General features: G+C 48.3%; 1 protein-coding gene across 13 annotated transcripts in view; it reads right to left on the bottom strand.

Annotated features, from left to right (window-relative positions):
• Positions 1 to 26,473, bottom strand: part of RC3H1 (ring finger and CCCH-type domains 1) — a 710,644-nt gene that overhangs the window by 318,467 nt on the left and 365,704 nt on the right. For all 13 annotated transcript variants that reach the window (XM_085601577.1, XM_085601575.1, XM_085601567.1 and 10 more), the window contains one exon: positions 11,336 to 11,500. In XM_085601577.1, coding sequence (XP_085457703.1) covers positions 11,336 to 11,500 — 165 coding nt within the window. The remainder of the gene's footprint in view (positions 1 to 11,335; positions 11,501 to 26,473) is intronic.

The following is a 26,473-nucleotide window of genomic DNA, read 5'->3' on the forward strand; positions in this document are numbered from 1 at the left end:
AAGCTTGTTGTTTGGCTTGCACATCAACACAATAGTGTTTTGTGAAGGTATGTATGGTAGACCATGTAGCTGCCTTACAAATGTGTTCTAAGGGGATATTCCGTAGAAAAGCCATGGATGCCCCTATTTTGCGCGTGGAATGTGCTCTTGGGGGAATAGTTAATGTGCGTTTAGCTTTTTGATAACATATTTGCATGCACTTAACTATCCATCTGGCTATCCCTGCCTTTGAGATAGGGTAACCCTTATGAGGTTGACAGAAAGACACAAACAACTGTTTTGTCTTTCGAAATGGTTTAGTTCTGTCTATGTAGTAGAGTAGGGCCCTTCTGACATCCAGTGTGTGGAGTGCCCTTTCAGCTACTGACTGTGGTTTTTGAAAAAAGACAGGTAACTCAATTGATTGGTTAATGTGAAAACTAGTTATGACCTTTGGTAGGAATTTAGGGTTTGTTCTGAGAACTACCTTATTTTGGTGTATTTGCATGAAAGGTTCTTGAATTGTCAGTGCCTGCAGTTCACTTACTCTTCTGAGTGAAGTAATTGCTATTAGAAATGCCACCTTCCATGTTAGGAACTGTAATTCGCAAGAATGTAGAGGCTCAAAGGGTGGGCCCATAAGTCTGGTAAGTACAATGTTAAGATTCCAGACTGGAGAAGGTGGAGCTCTTGGAGGGATTACTCTTTTGAGCCCTTCCATAAACGCCTTAATAGGTGGTATGCGGAAGAGAGACACGTGTTGTCTGTTCTGGAGGTATGCTGCAATAGCAGCTAGGTGTAATCTTATAGATGAATATGCTAGATTACATCTTTGTAAGTGTAGCAGATAACAAATTATGTTTTGGACAGAAGCGTCTAGTGGATTGATTTGATTATTTTGGCAGTAAATAACAAATCTTTTCCATTAGTTTGCGTAACAGGCTCTGGTAGTGGGACGTCTTGCCTCTTTGATGATATTCATACAATCAGGAGGCAGGTTAAGGTATCCGAACTCTAAGACTTCAGGAGCAAGATTGCTAGGTTCATTTGATTGGGGTCTGGGTGTTGTATCTCTCCATGGTTCTGTGTGAGTTGTTTTGGAGAGAGGTGTAGTCGTTGATGAGGGACGACTGAGAGTTCTAGGAGTGTTGTGTACCATGGTTGTCGTGCCCATGTGGGAGCAACCAGGATCATCGTAAGTGTTTGTTGCTTTAGTTTGGGTACCACTAATGGAATGAGTGGGGTTGGCGGAAAAGCGTATGCAAATCTGCCTGACCAGTTCATCCATATCGCATTGCCCTTCGACTGCGGGTGTGGGAACCTGGCGGCGAAGGATGGGCATTTTGCGTTTTCTTTTGTGGCGAACAGATCTATGTCTGGGTTTCCCCATGCTTGAAAGAACGGGAGTAGGGCTTCTGGGTGAAGTTCCCATTCGTGGATCTGTTGACTGTGTCTGCTCAATAGGTCTGCAATCTGGTTGTTCACTCCTGGAAGATGTTCTGCTAGAAGATGGATGTTTTGTGGAATGGCCCATCTCCATATGCTTAGCGCTAGGCGAAAAAGCTGCAGAGAGTGTGTCCCCCCCTGTTTCTGTATGTAGAACATTGCTGTCATATTGTCCGTCCGGACTAGGACAGTCTTGTTGGCTATGTGTTTTTGAAAGGCCTTCATTGCTTGAAATATTGCCAGTAATTCTAGGTAGTTTATGTGGTGTATTTTTTGGTGCGGTGTCCATAGACCTTGCACTGTATGTTGAAGTAGATGGGCTCCCCACCCTGTGAGTGACGCGTCCGTTGTCAACACTACCTGTGGAACTGGCTCTTGGAACAGTCGTCCTTTTGAAAGGTTTTGTGTGTTCCACCACTGCAGAGAGCGATGGGTACGACTGTCTACCAACACTAGGTCCTTTAGTTTCCGTTGAGCCCGGTTCCATTGTGTTGCTAGGCATTCTTGTATGGGACGCATTTGTAGCTGAGCATGTGGGACTATGAATATGCCATCATGCCTATGAGTTGCATAAACACTCTTGCTGTCAAGAGAGTCTGAGGTTGGAATTTTTGGATCATTGCTTGAATGTTCTGTATCCTGGCTGGAGCTGGGTAAGCCTTTGCTACTGTGGAGTCTATTGTTGCTCCCAGATATTGCTGTATATGGGAGGGTTGTAGATGGGATTTTGGGTAGTTGAGGGAAAATCCCAGATTGTGTAATAGATGGATTGTGGTCACAGTGTGCTGCAGACATTGGTGATGTGATTTGGCCTTTATGAGCCAATCGTCTAGATATGGAAACACATGAATATGTTGTCTCCGTAGATGTGCTGCCACTACTGCTAAGCATTTTGTGAACACCCTTGGTGCTGTTACCCCGAAGGGTAGGACTTTGAATTGGTAGTGCTGTCCCTGCACTACAAATCTGAGGTATTTCCTGTGTGCGGGATGAATGGGTATGTAAAAGTATGCGTCTTTCAGATCTAGCGTGGCGAGAAAATCGCCTTGCTGTAGTAGTGGTAGTACTTTGGAGTGTGATCATGTGAAAATGATCGGAGTGTATATAGTGATTGAGGGGACGAAGGTCGAGGATGGGCCTGAGGGAGCCGTCTTTTTTGGGGATTAGGAAATAGAGGGAGTAATCTCCCTTTCCTTGTTGCTGCAGGGGAACTGGTTCTATAGCGTGCTTTTGTAGCATTGCTAAGACCTCTTGTTGCAATAGTATGGTATGTTCCTCGGACATTGGTCTGTGTTTGGGTGGTATGTTGGGTGGGGTAGATGTAAGTTCCAGACAGTAACCAGAATGGATAATTTGCTTCACCCACCTGTCTATTGTGATGGATTCCAAGACAGGTAGGAACTGTGATGATCTGCCTCCGACTGGTGTTAAGTGGAGGCAGGTGTAGGAGGTCACTGTTTGGGAGTGGTGGAGGTACGGTTGTTGTGGTTACCTCTACCTCTGCCTTTAGTATTGTTTCCTCTATATCCTCCTCTGCCTTTGCGAAATGTGTTTTGAGAGGTAGTTTGGAAAGTTTGAGAGGTTTGTGTGTTATTCCCTCTCCCTGTACCTCTAAAGGAGGATCTACGAAGGGAACGTTTGGATTGGTAAGACTGCAGTGCACCCATAGATTTAGCGTTGTCAGTGTCCTTTTTCATTTGTCTAGTAGGACATCTGTTTCAGGCCCGACCAGGATATCTTGGTTAAGGGGTTGATTGAGAATAGTGGTTTGCACCTCAGGTTTGAAACCTGATATGCGAAGCCATGCGTGTCGTCTTAACATTACGCTTTTATTGACTGTTCTAGAGGCTGTGTCAGCTGCATCTAGAGCACACTTTATCGAGGCATTAGTGATGAACTTTCCTTCTTGGATAAGATCAGTTGCCTGTTGTTTATATGGGTCAGGGAGATGTTGTAACAGCTCCTCTAGTTTGTCATAGTGTGCCCTGTCATATCTAGCTAACAATACTTGTGTGTTAGCTATTCTCTAGGTGTTGGCTGCTTGTGAAGCCACCCTTTTCCCTGATGCCTCCAGTAGTTTGGACTCTTTCTGGTGGTGCAGCATCGCCAGTGGTTTGTGAGTTCGCCCTTTTTCGTGCATTGGCGACTACTAAAGAGTCCAGCTGTAGTTGACCCTTGATGTATGTAGGGTTGGAGGGTGCTGCTCTATATTTCTTTTCCAGTCTAGGGTTGAGTATCCTAGCCCTAATGGGGTCTTTGAATATTTCTGGTGCATGTTTTAAAACCCCTTTGAGCATGGGTAAAGTGCGGACACTTCTTTCTGTGGTTGGGAAGGTGTCCAGCAAGAAATCCTCTTCCAGAGGGTCAACATGCATATCTACCCCGTGGAAACTAGCAGCCCTGTCTACTAACTTATGAAATGTAATGGTGTCGTCAGGAGGGGATGGTTTTGAAGGGTATGGTGTGGGGTCTAGAAGGTGTGTTATTGTCTGGTGAATATGGGTTTCCCCATGTGTCCAGGTTGGGATTTGTGTCATCAGGATCGTCATAAGGGTCTTGTGGATCATTATCTATGTCCTCATCTGGGTCACCAACAGGCTGTGGAGGAATGGGGGGTGTGTATAGCATATAAGGCAGAATAGGAGAGAGAGTAGGAGGGGTGACCAGCCTAATAGGAGAAGTAGCAATGTCCTTCCTTTTTAGAGGAATAGGAGAGGGTAAGGCAAGATTAATTTTCCTCTTGTGGAGCACCACATGACCTGTGTTAGGGTCTATGATGATTCTTTTCTGTTTTGGATCGACAGGATCCGGAAAAGACAGCTCCTCCTCTGTATTTGGTGGTTTCGGCACCGAAGATTTTTGGTGTTTTTTACTGGGAGTCGAAGGATTTGTAGGCTTCGGCTTGTTTGGCCCGGGAACCTTGTTTTTATTCGGTTCGGGAGCTTTCTTGACTTCGACGTCCTTTTTCGGATCGACCGTTTTCTTGGGTTCGAACAGTTTTTTAGGCTCGGTGACCTTTTTGGAGTCGTTAGTCTTTTTCGGGTCGATTAACTTTTTCGGGTCGATATTTTTCTTAAGATCGACCGTTTTCGACTCGAGATGCTTCGGCTCGACGTTTTTGGGAACGGTTGAGTCTTTCGGCGCCGGAGCCGGATGTGTTTTTCTCGGGGCCGACGGCATTTTGGGTGTAGGGAGATACGGTTTGCTCGGTCCCGAGCTACTGGAAGGCTTTTCTATCATCTTCGGAACCGGGCCCGAGGGTGGGGCTTCCGAAGGGATGTTTCGATCGTGACGAAGGTCTTGTGGCGATGTCTTGACCGGAGCCTTATGTGGGGTGATTGGGACAGGGGCATCGGTACTCACGTGCTGCCCCGCTGGGATTGGGTCATCTGAGTCCGATTCTTCGACTGTGACGAGCTGTAGATCGTCCGAGTCCTCGGCATCCGAGGGGTCGTCGAAGATATCGTCCGGTGCCGGTGCCGGTGCTGCTGCTTGTCGATGCATCGCTTGTCGATGCATCGCTTGTCGATGCATCGCTTGTCGATGCATCGCTTGTCGATGGGCCCTTCGGTTCCCGATTGTCTTTTTGGAACGGAAGAGTGCGCAGGCTGAGCAGTCTTCTTCTTTATGCTCCGGAGATAGGCATCTGTTGCACACCGGGTGATGATCCGTGTGTGGGTATTTAGCACCACACTGGGGGCATTTTTTGAAGGGGGTCCTTTCCATGGGCCAGAGGCCCGAGTGGCGTTGATAGGCCCGGAGGCCTGCGTCGATGGAAATATGAGAAATAAAGTCTTTTAAAGTTCTAGGGTATCGACCGGAGAGCAATCCCGTCAAGATACTTGGATTTGCTGTGAAGAAAGTTGAAAACTTCGAAGTCGAAGTTGGCATCGCAGAAGTACATCCGAACCCGATGGCAGAAAAAAACAATCTGACGATGGAGGAGCTGTCCATGCGCACTGTAGTCCAGGGGAGGAGTCGCCTATCTCGTGAGATCTCGAAGACTCTTCCAAGACAACAACGTGCAACATCCGGACCCAACACTAGGCGGCGATCTAATGCAATAACGTGACTGCAGCAGCTCATATGCCTCGAACAGTGTGTTTCTGTTGCAGTAACCCCTCTACCCCTGCCCCCCCCACACACACTTTTTGCCAGGTTTCTGATGCACTTTGCCCTGGGTTCCCTCCGATCAAGTTCCCAGGGCCTGTGCTCTTTCCCTACACAATACCTTTTTCTCCATAGTTGGCACACCTCTGGCCACCTGCAAGTCCCTTGGAAAAGGTACCCCTGGTACAAGGACCTTATGACAAGTGAGGGCCTCCGAGGGCTGCAGCATGTATTATGCCAACCTCACTCATCCCTGGGCGTCATGCCTCCCGACATTGCCTGCGACATGGGTAAGTTACCCCTTTAGCAGGACTTACAGACCTAAAGGCAGGGTGCACCATACCACTGGTGAGGGCACAGCTGTACGAGCACTAAGCCCCTACAGTGTCTGTGCCATTCACAGGCATTGCAAGTGCAGTAAAGCCATTTTGAGTACAGGGGCTGGGAGTTTGTCATTACAAATTCAACAGCCATAGAATGGCTCCACTGAAAACTAACAAGTTGGTACAAAATTTCTCAGCACATTAAACCCACGCCGATGCCAGTGTGAGATTTAAGGTAAAATACACTCAGAGAGCATCTTAGAGATGCCCCCTGAAACACGACAAGCACTGATGTGGCTCCTGAATGGCTGCCAACCATCTGCCACCACCAGTAAGATTTCTGGACCCCTGGGTAGAGCGCCTCCGCTCCCTGGGTCCTGGTATTGGTGTCATGCCTCCTAACCCAGGATGGGGTCCAAGCCTGGGAGAGCCACCTAAATACTAAATTTAGGAGGCGTATTAGGGGAGTAGCAGGTAGGACCAATGGTCACCTAACCTGGGGTGATTATAGTCTCTATTAGATCTAGCTCTGATTTGAAGGGTCCACCCATCCTCCAGATGGCGGGAACTGAAAAGTGTGCTTCATCGCACTTTCCCCCACCTTAGGGGTGGGGTTGGCAGAGGTGGGCACACCTCCTAACTTTAATTTTCCAAGACGGTTTTTCTGGCCAAAGTGGGGGTGTACCAGGGGCTGCCATCTGCTGCTAACAGCAGAAGCTGGGGTTTGCATTACAAAGGTAGCAGGCCTTTGAAGCTTCCCTTCTTCGAGCACTGGCCCATCCTGGGGCGTGGAGGCATCACACCTCTGCCCAAGATGTGCATTGTTTCTGGTCCCAGAGAGCAGGGGCACTCTACCCAGGGGTCCAGAAACATTTCTGCTGGTGCCTGGCTGCCTACAGCCGGTCAGAGACCACACCAGGGTTGTTAGGGATTCAGGGGGCACCTATGAGGTGCCCTCTGAGTACATGGTACAATCAGTCCCACACTGGCAGCAGTGCAGGTTTATTGAAAGGAGCAGTTTGGTACCAAACACTCCTGTATTCAGTGAAGCCATCATGATGTTGTGGAACTCTAGTTGTTGAGTTCTCAGCCCATGTACTCTCTGTGGCTTCACTGGCACTTACAATATTAAGAAATGGTGCCCAATATTGTAGGGTCATATCTACTCATGCAGATATGCCCTCACCTGTAATATAGTGCATCCTGCCTTAGGGCTGTGAGGCCTGCTAGAGAGGGGACATCCATGCTGACAAGCAGTGTTAGCTGGCATTGCACCCAGAGTGCCAAGTCAACTGTTTTCACCCTCACAGGGACATGCAGGCTGCAAGGGCAGTGGCGTGGTCCCATTGAGGAGGGTTCCAAGGATCCTGTTTCAGCTCTCAGGCCCTAGGGTACCCATGGTACCAATCACTAGGGACTTAAAGGGGGGCAGAAGTACCAATTGGGAGTTTGTTTTAGGGACCGAGCACCTGCACAGGGCATCTGGTTGACAGAGACCCTGTGCACTGTGTTTGAAACCACATCAAAACCAGGCAAAAAGTGGGGGACTAATTATGCAAAGGGGGCACTTTCTCACAGCATGAGTACTAAAGAGGGTCCCTAAGAGCTGCAGCATGTATTGTGCCACTCTAAGGGACCCACCACCAAACGCATGCAGACTGCCATTACAGGCTGCTTGAAATAGTGCAAATAAGTGTGAAACAAAACATGGCACACACCCTGTGTGACTTGTCCCCAAACACTGCATGCAATATATGTAAGTCACCCCTACAGCAGGCATTATAGCCCTTAGGCAGTGTGCATTATATGGCATGCAAGGACACATATGTCTAGTTCAATTACTAGATAGTCCAAGTTAACAGTGAAGCCATTTTAGGTACATGTGCTGGACCCTGGTAATTAAGAGTTCTCAAGCTACATGATGGCTTTACAGAAACACAGTGTTTGGTATAAAACACCTTGTCTTAATAAATCTATAATGATGACAATAGTGGATTTATTAAGACATGCCCCCTGAGGGCACCTTGGAGGTGCCTCCTGAAAAACCTTCCACTATCTACTGTGTTGGCTGATTAGTATGGTCTACCCTGCCACCACAGGCATGTTTCTGACCCCCTGCAGAAAGCCCACACTCTGAGGTCTGGAACAATGCCTGATCCGGAGGAGTGTGTTCACACCTCCAGCAGGATGGCTAGTGATTTAGCATATCAAGGCCAGGGGCTTCAAAGCCCCTGCACCTTTGTTTTGCAACCCTGGCATCCCCAGACCTGAGAGATGCCACCCCTTGTCCTGTGGATCATTTGGCACCAGGACAGGCAGAGATTTGCTATGCAAGTAGGCTTGTTGCACCACCAGGTTAGTCACACTCCTTAGGTGGTCTGCCTAATGTGCTCCACAAACATAGGATTACACCATTTTGATCTTGGTGGGATTAGGTTCTCTGGAAAGTGTTATACCCACTCCCCACAGAATGAGTCATATAGAGGGTGTTGTGCCCCAAAGGGTAAGTATCCCATTAGCTACTACCCTTCACACCCCTAAATTCAGCATTTAGGTGGCCCCTTGACACCAGGATATGACTGACACCAAAAGAAGAGGGACAACTAAGAGCTGAAGAATGCGAGAACAGAGGACTAGCTGTGGACTATTGCGCCAAACCCTGCTTCCAAGCTCCTGTCCCGACAATCGCCCAGACCTGACACGTCCAGCAACTGTGCTAGCTTCAAAAGCCTCGGAAGGCGGTCAGCACTTAGTCAACCAGCCAGCATCTCCCTTGTAGAGGAGAAGTCACTTCCCTGCAGCCACCAACCGCGACGTCTCATACACCAATCTGCTGACCACCGGATCCACAGATGCAACAGCTACCCAGCCACTCCAGGGGGTCAGATCCGTTTCCCCAAGTATGGAGATGCCAAGACTACTAGGAATCACCCTCCACCAATACTCGAGGTACCAGAGTTTGCGGCAAGCATGAAAGCTTGTTAGTGTTCACTCTGAGCACCACGGCCACCAAAACCGAACTAAATGTCGATTGACTTCCCCAGAGGCCAACTCCACAGCAGATGTCGTTTTGCGGTTTTTCTTCTCTCTCTTCTGCAGGTGCACCGAGAAATCTATGACGTGCCGGACAAAACAACAATGCACCTGAGCTCCCTAGCCCAAGTCCATTGAAACCAACAGTGTCTCTGTGGTCCAGAGACCCCAAGAGTGGAGTCCCCCTTTGGGTTCTGCCAGACTGGTCCCCCAGCACCCCCAGATAGCCTCTTTCTTACAGGTATTTTTCCCCATTGACTACGGTGTGTAGTGTCAAAGGCTACCACCAGAGAAAGCACCTCTGCAGCCGGACATCCCAGGGCAGGTAAAATTGAACTCTGTGTTTCTGGGACCCAGGGCACTACTCACCTGAAGTCCAGAAGAACAGTCCTGCAAGTTGTTTGCAAATGACCCTAAGCAGTGAATGTTTCTCCCATAGGGAAACATTACAACTTTCGAGGCTCATGCCTCAAATCTGACAGCTGTCATTTTCTACTGTTTCTACAGTAAAATTTGATAACGTCTAAAGTACTTACCCGATTACGAAGTTCTTGGTGTCATAAATTCTATACAAATGTTATTTTTCTAAATTGGTCTTGAGCTTGAGTCTGCATCTCATTTACTGACTGTGTGTACAACAAATGCCTAATACTACCCTCTGATCAGCCTAAACTGCTCAACCACACTACCACATGATAGAGCATATGGAATTGTTAATTTAAGCCCTGTAAGTCAATAAGGGTTGTCTGAACTTTCTACATAGTGTACCTCAATTTCGCACACTATATAACAAGCCACTTTCCTACTTCGATTTAACATCTTGATGGCCTAAGGGTGTGTTTGTAAGGTGGTCCTATTGATGAGTAGGAGAAATTTGCAAATATGTAAACTAACATGTAAGGACTAGCTGCATAAACTTTCACTAATTTGCATATGAATCCGCTCTACTGTCCTCCATGGGCATCTGCTTTTACGATGCCATGATATTTATATGAACTTTCTACTTTTCTAGATGCTTGTAAATGGACTTGTGTCATGTTCATTTACTCTATGGTACGTGCTCCAACATTCACCTGGAACTGTATTATTGTAAAAACGAAATATATAAACATCAACTTGGTCTCATTGTAGACATCACTGCATGGTAGGCTATTCTATTCTGGCTACTTAAAAATACTTGGAAGATGTGTGCCTAAGTGACAGTGTGGAATATAAACGAATTATTGCATTTTATTTCGCCAGATTTTCCTTTACTTCGACTTCCTCATCTACCTTGCTCTGAGCTGGTCTTGTAGAAGAACTTTGAAATTCAAGGTAATTCAGTCATATTGGATATAAGCAACAATTAGCTCAATGTATTCAGTGTAGTTGAAATGAATTACTTTGGTCTTTTTACATAAACATAAGTTATAAGCACACTAGTACTTGCATATTACACAGAATAAAAGGAGAGGGCTATGTATCCTACGAGGTTTTGTAAAGGGTTGTCATTTTTTGACCTTGTCAACTAAACATGGATAGCGGCAGTGTGTTTTGATTTCTTAACAGTTTGGTTGGTTGTCTTTTTTTCAAATGAACCTTTACGGATTTTACTGAAATAAAATTGGACTGAGTTTCACCGACATGTAAATTCAACATAATTTGTCCATGTTATGCGTTTTATTAAAATGGTAATTATTAGTGTTAAGATAAAAACATAATAATTTTTAGTGGCAACTAATGGCAAGTTGTAGTTGCCATTTGATATATTCAAAATAACGCAAAGTGCCTACAGGAGTAAAATAGTAAACTCATTGTCAAGTAGTTGCTAGGCTATAGTTTTATATACTCAAACCAGAAATGCCTTTCACCAATCGTCTTGCTTTGTTTTCAGATATAGATGCGAGAGGAGACTAGGAGCATGGCTGACAATATATGGGGTTATTAACTGTAAGATTACACACATTTTAAATACCTGGACTGTGACATAAAAAAATGCTACAAAATGATTCAGTAATTTCTGTTGTGGCATAAACCTCTATGAAAAAAGAAATTGAAGGACTTAAGGTGAAAAGGTGAATGAGAGAAATGACAAAGTATTGCAGTGAAAATGGGCCACAAAGGTTCAAATTCAGGTTACTGGCAAGAAAAACTGGAAAAAGTCCAGACGAGAGGCGCAAGTTGAAAGGGATGGCGGAACAAAGATGGGCAATTTCATGCAACTACTCCAGGCAAGTGTGTAACCTACAGACCACAGGCACATCTGGGTTCAGCCAACTCGGTAATTTATCTTTTCAAAGCGATTATGTGTTAATTGTACATATATGATAAAAGAGGTATTTTGCACAAGTTCACCCATTGTATGGATGAGGGCCGGACTGAAGTATGACGGTAGGACAGGGATAACGGATGTAAATAACCAGGAAAGTCATATAAACAAATCTCAGACAGATCAATTAAAATACCTCATCAGGGTGGAAGGGATGAGGCAATGTTGGTGATGGCGCAAAAGGAGGTGGGGAGATGACCTTCCTCTCCTCCAGCTGGGCCATTATCTCTTTCCGGCGCCGGTGGAGGTCATCCAAACTCGGATGGGGCTGGGAGGGTGGTGGCAGGCGACTGTAAGGCTCCTGAAATAGAAATGGAAGGCAAAATTAACTACCAATCACTTGACATGCCATGCAATAGCCACAAAGCCAGGGAGTGTCCTATACGAAAGAGGATTATTAATTGGGGTGGGCAAGTGTCCATCTCAAAAGATAAGCAAACACCTTCTAGGAGTTACACAAATGAAAAATAAATAAACCTATGTTAAATCCATTGTAAAGTGACATGAAGCAGTCAGGTTTAAATCAAAGGGATTCTGTAAAATATTTAAGCAGTGCATACACAGTAGAATGTCACACAACACAATCAAATTCAACAACCCATTTTAAAATAAAGACAACATTTATATAACCAAAAATCGCACCACAATGACATATCTAATAAAGCAAACCGGAGATATACATTTTTAAAGATTTTAGTTAAAATAGTGCCAATGATAGTCTAAGAAAGCGGTAGAATGGCATATAGGCGAGATTTGACTCCAACTATAACAGAGCCCTTGTTAAAATGCAACAAGTGCATTGGTCCCGTTGAAAGTCCAGAAGTCAGAAAAGTTCAAAAAAGTTTTTAATTCCAAAAGCAAAACAAGGCTGTTTCACTTTCATTCTTCTTGAGCAGGCTGCAGCTGAACTCGTAGCCTCTGCAGTGGAACCGAAGGGAAAATATATATATATATATATTTTTTTATTTTTATTCTCTGCATTCAATTTTGCAGTTGTACAGATTACTTCACAAACAGGCACATATACTATTTAAGGGCAGTCTCCTCTTGTTGCCCTAGAATACAAACTTGTATTAGCCAACCCACAGGTGTCAATTTTAGCGTCGCAAATGAGCCATTTCTTCTGGTATGCTACTGCAAGTGGTAGTAACCACTCACCGGATATATTCTGTGATCACAAACTTAAAACAGTAAAAAATTAGAACAAAACAAAATATAGCACACAGAGGTACGTGCCATTATATTCAATCAGGATTGGGGGCAGAGGGAAAGAGAGCAGGGAAGGGGAGTAGTCCCAGGTCATCAGGTCAAAAGGGTCAAGTATCATTGTGTCAAGTGTGCATTGCGGCATCCCTAATCATCTGGGATGTGGCAGCTCTTCTACTGTGTGCGATCTCCGGAATAGCAGCAACGGGCCCCAAACAGAAGGGCGAATACTTAAAGCTGTCTGGTCCAGATGGAGTCCTGGACAATGGGACAATGCTGTGAGAAAGTGGCTCTGTATATACTGTTCCCAAATAGGTACAGTGTGTACAGAGTCCACAGTCCCCAGAGGTTTGGCAGAGGCTAAAGTTAGATATAACCTTACTCTCTAAAGTGGTAGCTTGGTCGAGCAGTAAGGCAGCATCAGAGGACAGTGTAAAGCATTTGTTGTACCCACTCAGTCAGCAAATGGTCTCACACACTCAAGAACTGAACTCTAGGCCAATGGTTTATATATAAAAAATATATGTTTGTTTTATTTTAGAACCAACAAGAGGTATCAAAATATACTTCCTCAGAATGAGATGCTATAGGTAAATACTTTGGCATTATGCAATTGGCTTTTGTAGAAAGTTACAGGTTGTTGCAATAGACAACACAATTTCAAACACAATAATGCATTGAATTCAAAGGAAGTTTTAAGTTATTTGCAATAGCTTACTTTTGTAATTCCAGGACTGGATCCTAGATTCAGTCCTGGGACAGTTCTTAGAAACAAGTGATAAAAGTCGACTTAGTTGCTGTTATGATTTTTAGGCAATATTTTGCTATTTTAAAAGTTGACAGAAGAAATTTCATAGAAAACAGTCAATGATTCCCTATGGAAGAAAATTCAAGTAGCAGGTATAGTATGTTCTTGTTACTTTTGTAATCCAGTACTGGGTGCCTAGACCCAGTACTGGGACCTCTATCTAAAACAGGAAAGTAATTGCGTTTTCACAGTTCGTACGGTTTTTAAAGAATATTTGAAGTTTGCAAAAATCGACACTTAGAAGAAATTTCACAGAAAAACAGTCAATGATTTCCTATGGAAGAAAATTGGGTTACTGGTAAGTACGGTTGTGAATATTTTTCAGGGTCAGTGCTGGGCACCAAGATCCAGCACAGGGATCTCACCTATTAGCAGGTGAGTATTTTCGTTTGTTACTCGGCTGATTTTTGGTGAATATTTTAAGTTTTGAAAAGTCCACACTTAGAAGAAATTTCAGAAGAAACCAGTCAATGTTACCCTATGGAGAAAATTTAGTTATCAGCTTTTGGGGAACTACTCGACTGGTAAAGTTAAGGTTCTGGGCCAAGACTCAGGGGTCTCGCAGGGTCAGGTAGGTACAGTTGTTACACCCTCAGCGGCACAGGGGCAGCCAGGTGCTGAGTGAGTTAGGCCCAATGTTATCCTATGGGAGGCAGGGGGGCCTTGGTTGGTAGCTGCTGACTAGCAGGCCACGCGACTGTGGGAGCTGGTCTCCTGGTCACTTGCTCAGGGCAAATAGGGAAGTAGATAGGTGTAGAGGTTACACTGCCAGGGCCACTCAGGCGGCTGGGTGCAGGGTGCTTTTGAGCCTTCGGGCGCTCAATTGATTTCAATGGGAAAGCTCCTGGTTGGAAAAAGGCTGCAAGCTCGGGGACGAAGATTCTTCAGGTGCCACCACCACTTCGAGAGGTAAGTTGGGTAGTTGGAGGATAGGTAGGTACCCAGGAGTTGGGCACAGGGGGCCGCAGGGCGCCGGGAGCAGGGGTGCCTTTTGGTGTCGGGAAATCTTACCCTCTGTTGATCGCGGTTGGGGAGGCACCTGGTTCGGAGGCTGCAGGCTTCGTCAGGAGCGTCGACAGAAGTCCTTGGGTGCCGGACTCGGGGTCACAGTCGCCGGGGGGTCGTCCTCGTGGTCTTTGTTCACTACGGCACAGGCCAGGCTTGGCGGGTGCAGTGTGTGCAGGGTTTGCGGTTCCGGGCTGATGCCAGGGATTGGAAGCTGATTTTGAGCAGAGCCTCTGCTCATGGAAGTCCCAGGTGCTTAGAGCCAAAAGGTAGCCAGGTCCTTCGGGGTTTGTGAGGTTGCTGGCCACAAGAGGTGCCGGGTTGTAGTAGAAGCAGGTTCGAGGGTCGAAAGGCCGGTAGGGCTGGGGCCAAAGGAGTTGGTGTCTTCCTCTTCTTAGCAGCTACACGGCAGGTCTTCTTTCTTCTTGCTCTTCTTTGTATTTTGGAATCTGGAATCTGGGGAAGGAAGGTTCTGGGTGACCCTAAATACTACATTTAGGTGCGTTACAGGTAGGTAAAGGGCAGAGACCAATGGGTCCCTGTCCTGGGGTGGGTACACCCCCTATTCTGCCACTCTCCTGTAGGAGGGGGGCAGTAGCATAGTCCTGATTGGGTAGGGCCTCCCATCTTCAAGATGGCAAGCGCCCGGAGATGTGCTTCACCTCGCTTCCCCTACCTGAGGGGTGGGGTTGGCAGGCTGGCACATCCCCTGTCCTTATTTGGGGTTTCCAGCCAGGCTTCCCGCCAGAGTGGGGGCTGCAAGTGGCTTGGGGAAGCTCATAAAGGCTTCCCCCTGTCCATCCTGGAGGAGAAGACCTAGCACCTCGCCCAGGATGGTCATTGTTGCAGGCCCAGGAGAGCAGGGGCTCTCCTACCCAGGGGTCCAGCAACATGTCTGCTGTGGGGCAGCCTAGGCAGCCTCCCAGACCAGACGTGGATTGTAGGTTAGGTTTCAGGGGGCATCTCTAAGATTCCCTCTGTGGTGCTTGGTACATTAAATCCCATACTGGCATCAGTGCGGGTTTAATGTGCTGAGAAGTTTGATACCAAACTTCTCAGTCTTCAGTGTTGCCATTATGGTGCTGTTGAGTTCATGTTTGACAAGCTCTCAGCACCATGTACTCTTAAATGGCAGCACTGCACTTACAGTGCCCAGGAATGGACCTGGGTACTGTAGGGTCACAGGGCTCATGCTCCTGTGCCCACACCACTGGGATAGGGCACCCAGCTAGAGGGGTGGCTGATGTATGCCAGGGCAGTGTAGGTGGTGGGGATGGCACACAGGGATGTGTGCCATGTCGACTCTGTTTTGTTCTGCACCCAGACACTCAGCCTGCAAGGGCAGTGTGTGTGTGTGTTAGGGTACAGGGCCTCTAAGGGTGGCACAATGAGTGCTGCAGCCCTTAGAGGCCTTCCCTGGTCACAAGGCCCTGGGTACCTAGGGTACCATTTACCAGGGACTGACATGTGGCCAGGGTTTGCCAATTTGGGTTATAGGTTTTTGGGAAGTAACATAGGCCCTGGGCACCTGATTGGCAGGAGTCCAGGGCACACTCAAAGTACATTCAGCAATTCGGCAAAAAGTGGGGGCATACCATGCAAGAAAGATGGCACTTTCTCACAAATGCAGAAGGGGTATTTCTTTTTTTTCTCTTCGGTGCTGCTTGAAGCCTTGAAGGAGACAAAGCTGAAATTCAATCCAGTGTCATGGAACTGTCAGTCAGATACCTTTCCACCACAGGGCCTCCTGCCACTCTGGAGGATACCTTTTTCATAGTTTCCAAACTTTCATCTGGAGCTCAACCAGCCACAGGAGTAAACTTCTAAGGTCCTCAGAACCTCAGCGGAGGGCCCTTAAGGAATCTCAGAGTACCAGGCAAGGTCCACAGCAAGGACAAGATCAGGTCCAGTTATGACTCGACCCAGGGGTCAGATGGATACTGTAGGGAAGTGCCCCTTTTTTACATGGTAACCACCACCTTTTGCCTGACACACAATGCAATTTTGAAAGAAGTACACTGGGTTCCTGCTATCCAGGTCTCCATTGCCAAATATTTTTCCTTAAAAACTGTACAATTGTTCCGCCAATTGGCCATACCTATAACACACCTGTAAGTCCCTAGTAAATGGGACCTCGAGTATCCAGGGCATGGGTACTAAAGAGGGTCCCTAAGGCCTGCAGCACAGAGTGCAACCCTGAGGGAGCACCCACCTAACTCATGCAGGCTGTCATTGCAGGCAATGTGTCTTGCTGCATGTGAGAAAATTAGGTTCTATTGCAGTACCTTACACACTTCTTGCCTGGCTTTTGATGCAATGCTGACTGTAAAGTACTGGCTCCCTACTGTCAAAGTTCCCAGTACCAGTGGTTTCCATAAAACAGTTCCACAATTGGCTCTTCAGGCCCCCTCTAAGTCCCTAGTAAATGGTACCTGGGTACCTAGGGCGCTGGGACTGAAGAGGGTCCCCTAGGGACTCCTCACCTAGGTCATGCAGACTGCCACTGCAGCATGCATGGCATGGTGCAGACAAAACAAAAAGGTCGACAAGGCACACTAACGGTGTGCCATGCCAACTAGCACTGCTTAAAGTTTTGTTAAATCATCCTTCTGGCAGACCTTCCAGCCCTAAGGCAGGGTGCACTATACCACAGATGTGGGCATATCTGCATGACCAGATATGCCACTACAATGCTGAAGGCCATTTTTAGATATTGTAAGTGCCAGGGAAGCCCCAGCAAGTACATGGGCTGGAAACTATACAAAACAAAAGTTACCCAGCATCATGTGGGCATCTCTGAACCAAGGAGTTTTTGATACCATACTATTACTTTCAGTAAACCCACACTAATTAAAGTGTGGGTTTTATTGAACTATGTACCCAGCCAGCACCGCAGAGGTGCCACCTGGAAACCTACCAACCCTGGCGTGGGACAGACTTGCTGGAGGCCGCCTGCCACCACCACACATGTTTCTGGACCCCTGGGTCGAGAGCCTCAGCTCCGAGACCAGAAAAAATGCACATCCTGTGATGAGGTGTCAGACCTCCTTCCCCAGGACAGGCACAGTGCTCAAGATGGAAGCTTCAAAGGGCAGCCACCCTTATAACGCAACCCTGAACCTCTGTTGCTAGCAGGAAATGGCTGCTCAAGGTTTACACCCACACTTTGGTCAGGACAACAGTCAGGAAAACTAAAAAGAATAGGTGGTGTGCCCACCTCTGCCAACTCCACACCTAAGGTGAGGGAGGCGAGATGAAGCACAACTTTACACCCCCGCCATCTTGAAGATGGGGAGACCCCTCCAATCAGGGCTAGCTCTCCAGGTGGGTGGCATAATTGAGGGTGTAGTCACCCCAGGTAAGGTGCTTATTGGTCCTACCTGCGACTCCCCTAAAAAAGCCCCAGACCTTGTAAACTAGTTCCCTCCCAACCTAAGACAGTATAGACGCCATGCAGCGAAGCCTGAAGACTACTACTGACTTGCCACCGGCCCTTCCGGCCTGTCTCCAGCTTCAAAGAACCTACGATGAAGAAGACAGCTGTCCTGCAGCCAGTGACTGCTAGAACCAGAGGAAGACTGCCTCTCCTTCGACAAAGACCCGAGACTCCAGAGGACAGCGGCACCCTCCCCAAGAAACCTACACAAAACATTCCAGAGCCCTCTGCATCAGCGAGTCCTGCCAACTCTGTACCCAAAACCACAGGCTCGTGTCCAGGTGGCCCACTGATCCATAACAGGTTCCCCAGCAATCCTGAATTCAAGTCCAGAATTTGCCGACCCCTCTGGGACACCACGATGCCACTTGCAATTCGAATGTAGAGGCTCCCCCTGACCGCGAACGGCTCCGGTAAGAAAACTTGACATCTAAAAGGCACGCCTGCACCCGAAGCCCCTAGGCCTAGTGCCCCTACGACCCCTACATGCATACTCACATCGGCTGTTATTGGTCTCCCTCCTGCTAACTTTGGTGCAACGCCTCCAGCCTGTTTGTCAGAAGCAAGTTCTCCACTGAAGAGCATTGGGCACCCGACGCTGTATTTGCACCCTGCTCACGGCCACCACTGGGCTGCTGGTGGTGTATGTGAGAAAGTGCCCTCTTCTTGCATGGTATGCCCCCACTTTTTGCTGAATTGCTGATGTTCTTTGACTGAGTGTGCCCTGGGCTCCTGCTAGTCATATACTGTAGGAAGGAATATGCTACTTACCAGTATGCATCTGTTCTTGGCATGTAGAGCTGCAGATCTATACACTGTGCATAGATCGCCATCTGGTGTTGGGCCCGGATGTTTGCAGTTTGTTTTTCCTCTTGGAAAGTCTTTGGAAGTCACGAGTTCGGTGACTCCTCCTCTGGTTCGTATTGCGCATGGGCTTCGTCTCCATCCTCAGATTGTTTTTCGCCAGCAGGGAAAGATGGAGCGTAGTAAACAGTAAAGAAGCCCATGTGTATTGTATCTAAATAAGATAAGGCTGGAACGGATACAGGTAGCTGGGGAGGCGGGTGGGTGTGTATAGATCTGCAGCTCTACATGCCAAGAACAGATGCATACTGGTAAGTAGCATATTCCGTTCGAGGCATATGAGCTGCAGATTATACACTGTGCATAGATTACATAGCAGTACCCAACCCTAACGGCGACCACCGGTATCCGTTGCAGTTGTTTGAAACAGTGTTTTTAGAACAGCTTGGCCCACACTAGCTGGTTGCTTGGTTTTTACATCTACACAGTAATGTTTTGTGAAGGTGTGCGGTGTTGACCATGTCTCTGCCTTGCAGATGTCATCTAGTGGTATGTTCCCTAGGAAAGCCATAGAAGCCCCTATCTTCCTTGTAGAGTGGGCTTTAGGGGGAACCGACAGCGTTTGTTTTGCTTTGTGATAGCAAATCTGTATGTATTTTACAATCCACCTAGCTATCCCGGATTTAGAAATAGGGTTGCCTTTATGTGGTGGGGAGAAGGAAACAAATAGCTGTTTGGTTTTCCTTAAAGGTTGTGTTCTCTGGATGTAATAAAGTAAAGCCCTTTTAACGTCCAGTGTGTGTAAGGCTCTTTCCGCAACCATTTGGGGTTGCGATAAAAAGACTGGTAATTCTACCGACTGGTTTAAATGGAATGGAGAAATCACTTTCGGTAGAAATTTGGGATTGGTGCGGAGTACAACCTTGTTGTGATGCATCTGAAGAAAAGGTTCTTGTATAGTGAGTGCCTGTATTTCACTAACTCTTCTGAGGGAAGTGATAGCCACTAGAAAAGCTGTTTTCCATGTGAGAAATTGCAGCTCACACTTATGTAATGGTTCGAAAGGGGTTCCCATTAACCGTGTGAGAACTACATTCAAGTTCCAAACAGGTGAGGGTGGCACTCTGGGTGGAATCACTCTCTTGAGGCCTTCCATAAAGGCCTTGATGGCAGGTACTTTGAAAAGTGAGAGGTGCTGCCTATTTTGTAAATAGGCTGCAATTGCAGCGAGGTGTAACCGAATGGAAGTATATGCTAGGTTACACCTTTGCAAATGGAGTAAATAACATATAATGTGTTGTATGGATACATTTAAAGGATTGATTGTGTTGTTGTGGCAGTAAACAACAAATCTTTTCCACTTTGCTGCATAGCACGCCCTAGTAGTAGGGCGCCTAGCTTACCTGATAATGTCCATGAAATCAGGGGGAAGGTTAAGGTATCCAAATTCTAGGACCTCAGGAGCCAGATCGCAAGGTTGAGTTGAGCTGGGTCCGGGTGCCTGATCTCTCCATGGTTCTGGGTTAGGAGGCATGGCGAGAGGCGTAGCTTTTGGTGTGGTACTACCGAGAGTTCCAGCAGTGTGGTGTACCACGGTTGCCTGGCCCATGTTGGAGCTACCAGGATTAGAGTTAAGGAATGCTGCTGTAGCTTTCGCACCACTAATGGAATTAGTGGGAGAGGTGGAAATGCGTATGTAAATTTGTTTGACCAGTTCATCCATATCGCATTGCCTTCGGACAATGGGTGTGGATATCTGGCAGCGAAGCATGGGCATTTTTTGTTTTCGTGGGTGGCGAATAGGTCTATGTGTGGGTGCCCCCACTCCTGAAAGAAAGGGTGAAGAACTTGTGGGTGAAGTTCCCACTCGTGGATCTGCTGTGTCTGCCTGCTCAGCAGATCTGCCACGGTGTTTTGTACTCCTGGGACGTGTTGGGCTAGGAGGAAAATCTTTTGCGGAATTGCCCATTCCATATGCTCTGTGCTAATTGAGAGAGCTGTGGAGAGTGTGTGCCCCCCTGTTTTTGAATGTAGTACATGGCAGTCATGTTGTCTGTGCGAATGAGGACTGCCTTGCCTGAGATCTGCGCCTGGAAGGATTTCAGGGCGAGGAAGATCGCCAGTAACTCCAGATGGTTGATGTGGAGTAACTTCTGTTGTGGTGTCCACGTGCCCTGTGCTGTGAGATGTAACAGATGAGCTCCCCAGCCGGAGAGCGATGCATCTGCTGTTAGGATTATTTGTGGGACCGGGTCCAGGAACGGTCGACCTGTGGAAAGGTTTGTGGTGTTCCACCACTGCAGAGAGCGATGGGTGCGACCGTCTACCAACACCAGATCTGTCAGTTTTCCCTGGGCCTGGTTCCATTGGCGTGCCAAGCACTCTTGGAGTGGACGCATTTGGAGTCTTGCATGGGGCACTATAAAAATGCAAGAGGCCATCATTCCTATGAGCTGCATAAACACTCTTGCTGGGAGAGTGTTGAGACAGGAATTTTTGACGCAGCGCCAGCATTTTTGTAATCCTGGCAGGATTGGGATAAGCTATGGCTTTGGAGGTGTCTATGGTGGCACCGAAATACTGTTTTGTGTGTGAGGGTACCAGGTGGGATTTTTTAAGGTTCACCGTGAAACCTAACTGGTGAAGTAGTTGTACCGTAGCGGCGGTATGTGGCACACATTTTTGGTAGGACGTGGCTTTTATCAGCCAATCGTCTAGATAAGGGAAGACGTGAATGTGCTGTCTTCTGAGGTGTGCAGCCACTACTGCGAGGCACTTGGTGAACACCCTTGGTGCTGTTACCCCGAACTGGAGCACCTTGAACTGGTAGTGTTCTGGTACTTTCTGTGAGACTGGTGTACTGGGATGTGAAAGTACGCGTCTTTCAAGTCCAGAGTGGTGAGAAAATCGTTCTGGGAGAGAAGTGGAAGAACCTGTTGGAGGGTTACAATGTGAAAATGGTCCGAATGAATGTAGGTGTTTAGAGGTCTGAGATCTACGATAGGTCTTAGGGTCTCGTCTGTTTTTGGAATTAGAAAGTAAGACCCCTAAATTTTGTTGATTTATGGGGACCTGCTCTATTGCTCCTTTTTGCAGGAGGGAGATCACCTTTTGTGTTAGTAGCGCACTATGTTCTTGCGACATAGGTCGGTGCTTGGATGGAATGTTGGGGGGTGTTGATGTTAATTCTAGGCAATACCCTGACTGAATAATTTGCGTCACCCATTTGTCTGAGGTGATTGTCTCCCAGACGTGAAGGAAATGCCGTAGTCTGCCTCCGACCAGAGTGGAATGGTCTGGAGGGAGCGGGGGAAAGTCATTGGGCGGGAGGTGTGGCAGAGCGGGCGGTATTTGTTTTGCCTCTGCCCTTATTATTATTGCCTCTGTATCCGCCTCTTTGATAACCTTTATTGAAAGTAGACTGAGGGGGGGATTTATAGGACGTGGATGCACTGTCCGATGAGTAGCCTCTACCAGTGCCCCGAAAGGAAGAACGGCGAAAGGAGCGTCTGGGAGTCTGTGTTTGTAGAGCTCCCATAGATTTCGCCGTGTCTGTATCTTTTTTCATTTTTGCCAGGGCTTCATCTACTTTAGGGCCAAATAGATGGTCTTGGTCGAACGGGTGATTTAGTATAGAGGCTTGAACCTCTGGTTTAAACCCTGAAACCTTGAGCCAGGCATGGCGACTGAGAAGGACACTGGTGTTTATGGCCCTGGAGGCTGTATCTGCCGCATCTAGGGCACATCGTATTGAGGTATTGGTTATTGTTTTCCCCTCCTAAATAAGTTCATTAGCCCTAGCCTTGTACTTTTCAGGGAGATGGTGCATGATGGATTCTAGCTCATCATAGTGCGCCCTGTCATACCGGGCCAACAGTGCTTGCGTATTGGCAATACGCCATATATTGGCCGCTTGTGACGCAGTGCGCTTCCCTGATACCACTAGGGAATCTAATGGTGCAGGGCCCTTAATGTAAGAAGGGCCTGTAGGGGCGGCTTTGTACTTCTTTTCTATTCGAGGGTTGAGGACCCTGGCCCTGACTGGGTCTTTGAAAACCTCAGGGGCATGTTTAATTACGCCCTTTAACATGGGTAGAATGGCAGTGGACCTATGTGTATCATCGAAAGTGTCTAGTAGGAAGTCCTCCTCCACTGGGTCGGTATGTAACTCCACCCCGTGGTAGTGTGCCGCCCGTTGTAACAAGTGGTGAAAACCCAAGGAATCTTCAGGAGGGGATGGCCTAGATGGGTAAAGGTCATCCTGTGGGACATCTTGGATGTCCGGGTTGTTATAATCATCCCATGGGTCTGGGGATCCAGTAGGGGTGGGATCTTGTGGCACATCTGCTGGATCATAGTAAGGGTCCCCCAAATCGTCTGGGACAAGGGACGAGGTGGGGGAACGATGAGGTGGAGGGGGTGGAGAGGGTGGAGGAGGTAAAGGGGGTGGGGAAGGCACCCTGAAAGGAGAGGTAGCAATGTCCTTTTTAGGTCTCGCCTGCGAACGCAGCGCGAAGCGCTGCTCGCAAGCGAGATCTATTGTTGCTGACTTGCCTCGGAAGTGGGACAGGAGATGTGCACGCGCAGGCTTTTGGCGGATTTGAGTTGGTGTACGCGCCTACAGCCACGCGGCGTGCACATCTCCTGTCCCGCTTCCCTCACAAGCCAGCATGCAGTTTCTCAACACGCACGTCCTAGGCACCGCGCAACCACTATGTGCTCCTGCTCCAAACCCCCACACCCCTGTGCCCTCAGCTTCCCCCACCACCGCTCCCATCCGTGTCCCTCACTCCTGGAGCAGGGCTGCTGCTGTCCAAGCACACATGCGGGCGGGATTCCTCCTTGGAGATAGAAAGCGGCTAACAAACCTCGCTGTTTCCTGCAGTACTGACCAAAGCTCCTTTCCTCGGCTGCCTGCGATGAGCGACAGCAGCGCACAGACCGACGGACAGGAACAACCAGGGACTGAAAAGCGGCACCCAGTAACTGTCCTCAGACTCAGACAGCATAACGGACAGCAAACGGACCTCAGCCACCACCCCACCTCTGCTCTAACGTTCCTGCTGTGCGTAAAGGGGCGTCGTTTATGAGCGTAACCGAGCGCCGCCTGCAGCAGCACCACCGCGACTCCATGTTTAACTTTCCCCACCTCCCAGAGACCCAGAGTCGGCCAGGCGCGGGGCTGTCCCTTACTCACACCTAACACACCGCAGCCCCACCATGCCTGGCATGATGGACAAGGGGATTGAGTTCCTGGGGAGGACCCGACCCAACGGCGCCAAAAGCCCCTCCAACGGGCTCATGAGCGACGAGAGCGGCAGCGACGACTAGCACGGTGGGAGCCTCGAACGCTGTGAAAGAGAGGTCATGGAGGGCTGTGTGGGGGAGAAAAAGAATGCTTATCAGGCTCATCCCCTTGCTTTTGTCTTTCTAGATGTCGGGATGAGAGTGTGGCTGGATGAATGCTTAAGACTGAGGGAGGCCAGGATGTTGTAGGGTGGTGTCATCTACTCGTGAGAGGTGCCTGCGCTCTGCCAGTACTCATTAACTAATACTTTAGCCTTGTGCCCAGTCATTCATTTTTTAATTCATTCGTACGTACGAGACCTGCGCATGCATCTACTCGTTCACCAATTGACTCGTTCTCACAGTCTCCTATTCTGCCTGTGTTACCCTCGGATAGGTTGTCTATTGTGACCACATGGGCTAGTGTTTCCGAATCCACATGGGCCAGGGTTTTGGAATTTGACATGTTTCACCCTCGGAGAGCCTGCGGCTGGTAAAAGTCGCCTTCGCGGCAGGTTTAGGCGGTGATCGGAGCCCTCCACCCGGACAATAAGTGGACAAACCTCGTCTAGGTGTCAATGTTTTTATTCAGCTCAGGGCTTTTTCCTCGGTACATCTCAGATGTTTCCTTGGAGCCAGACTGTAATAACAAACTGCAGTGTTTGGAAGGATGTTGTTGCTCGTTTTTGTTACCCCCTTTCTCACTCTGCCCCGTACCATGTCTTAAGAAAACAAGCATTTGCAATGCAATAGGTCCCGCATTACTGAATGTTTGAGCTATTTGTGTTGCATTATTAATAGCAATGCCAATAGCTCAAACTTTAATAGTGCGAGACCTATTGCATTGCAAATGCTTGTTTTTTTTGGAGTGGGAGGTGGAGCCGGCTTGTCCAAGTGTCTCTTTTTCGAAGACAATGTCAAGTGTCCGGTCTTTGGATCCTTGGTGAGGGTTTTCTGCAAGGGATCCGGTGTGAAAAGCTCCTGTGACACTGGTTGATCGGTGGGCGCCGACTGTTTCAGGGCCGACAGCTTCTTAGGTTTGTCGGAGCCGTGCTTCCTGGGAACCTCCGGTTTTTTGGTCGGTGCCGAGGGTCTTGTGATGTTTGGTCGGCACCGGAGCAGGTTTCGGCACCGAAGACTTTGGTGCCGGGTTCGGTGTGGAGGTGGAGGCCGATTTTTTCTTCGGTGCCGAAGTGAGTTTGTCGGCACCGGTGGCCGGCTGGCTCGAGCCCGAGCTGCTGGAAGGCTTAGAAGGCTTCTTTACCGGGCACGAAGGTGGGGTGTGAGAAGCCGTGTCCTTGGTCTTGCCTAGGCCCGGAGGCGAAGGTGTGACCGAAGCCTTTTTCAGGATCGGCGGGGGAGGGGGAATTGTACTCACGACCCGCTGCGCCGGGGTGATGTCCTCCACATCTGATTCGTCGGCCTCGGAAGCGCTGACGAGGTCGTCGTCCTCCTGTTCGATGTCCTGCTGTCCCGGAGCTTCGACGTCGTCCCCGAAGATGTCGACTGGAGCGGAGGTCGAGGAGTTCGCCATGTTGCGTCTAGACCGTCGATCTCGAATGGTCCTTTTTGAGCGAAAAGACTTGCAGGCGGGACAGTCTCGGGCCTCGTGTTCTGGGGAGAGGCAGAGGTTGCACACCTCATGGAGATCGGTGTGGGGGAACATGGACCCACATCGAGGGCACTTCTTGAAGGGAGTTTTCCATCAGCCGTTACCGGAGCCGGAATAGGCCCGAAGGCCACCGTCGACCACCGGAATCGAAGAAGTGCCGAAGAGAAGATGAATAAGATGATTTATGTCTTGGAAGAAACTCGATGAGCGAGGATTTGTGCGTCGATCGGTGAACTGGGAAGTTCGGAACCGGAGCGCAAAGTTTTACATCCGAGCCCGATGGCGGATAAAAACAATCTGAGGATGGAGCCGAAGCCCATGCGCAATACGAACCAGAGGAGGAGTCACCAAACTCGTGACTTCCAAAGACTTTCCAAGAGGAAAAACAAACTGCAAACATCCGGGCCTAACACCGGATGGCGATCTATGCACAGTGTATAATCTGCAGCTCATATGCCTCGAACAGCGAGTTTCTGTTGCAGTAACCCCCCCCCCCCCCCACTTTTTGACAGCCTACTAATGCACTTTTTCTTGGTGTTCCCTGGATCCCTGCCCATCAGGTTCCCAGGGCCTGTGTTCTTTCCCCAAAACTAACTCAACTGGCATCTCTGGCCCCATTTCAGCCCCCGGTAAATGGTACCACAGGTACCCAGGGCACTGTGACCTGGGAAGACCTGTAAGGGCTGCAGCACTTATTGTGCCACCCTTAGAGGAACTGTACCTTTACACAAGTAAAGAGTCGACATGGCACACATCCCTGTGTGCCATGCCTACAACCCACTGCCCTGGCATAGATCAGTCACCCCTCTAGCTGGGTGCACTATGCCAGTGGTGAGGGTACAGGTGCATGAGCCCTGTACCCCTACAGTGTCTAAGTCCATTCTTAGGCATTGTAAGTGCAGTGCTGCCATTAAGCTTACATGGTGCTGGGAGCTAGTCATTACGAACTCCACAGCACCATAATGGCTAAACTGAAAACTGAGAAGTTTGGCATCAAACTTCTCAGCACATTAAACCCACACTGATACCAGTGTGGGATTTAATGAACAATGCACACAGAGGGCATCTTAGAGATGCCCCCTGAAAAATGACCAGCCTCTGGTGGGTTCCCTGACTG

Source organism: Triturus cristatus, chromosome 4_2 (genome assembly GCF_964204655.1).
Source record: "Triturus cristatus chromosome 4_2, aTriCri1.1, whole genome shotgun sequence".
NCBI lineage: Eukaryota > Metazoa > Chordata > Amphibia > Caudata > Salamandridae > Triturus > Triturus cristatus.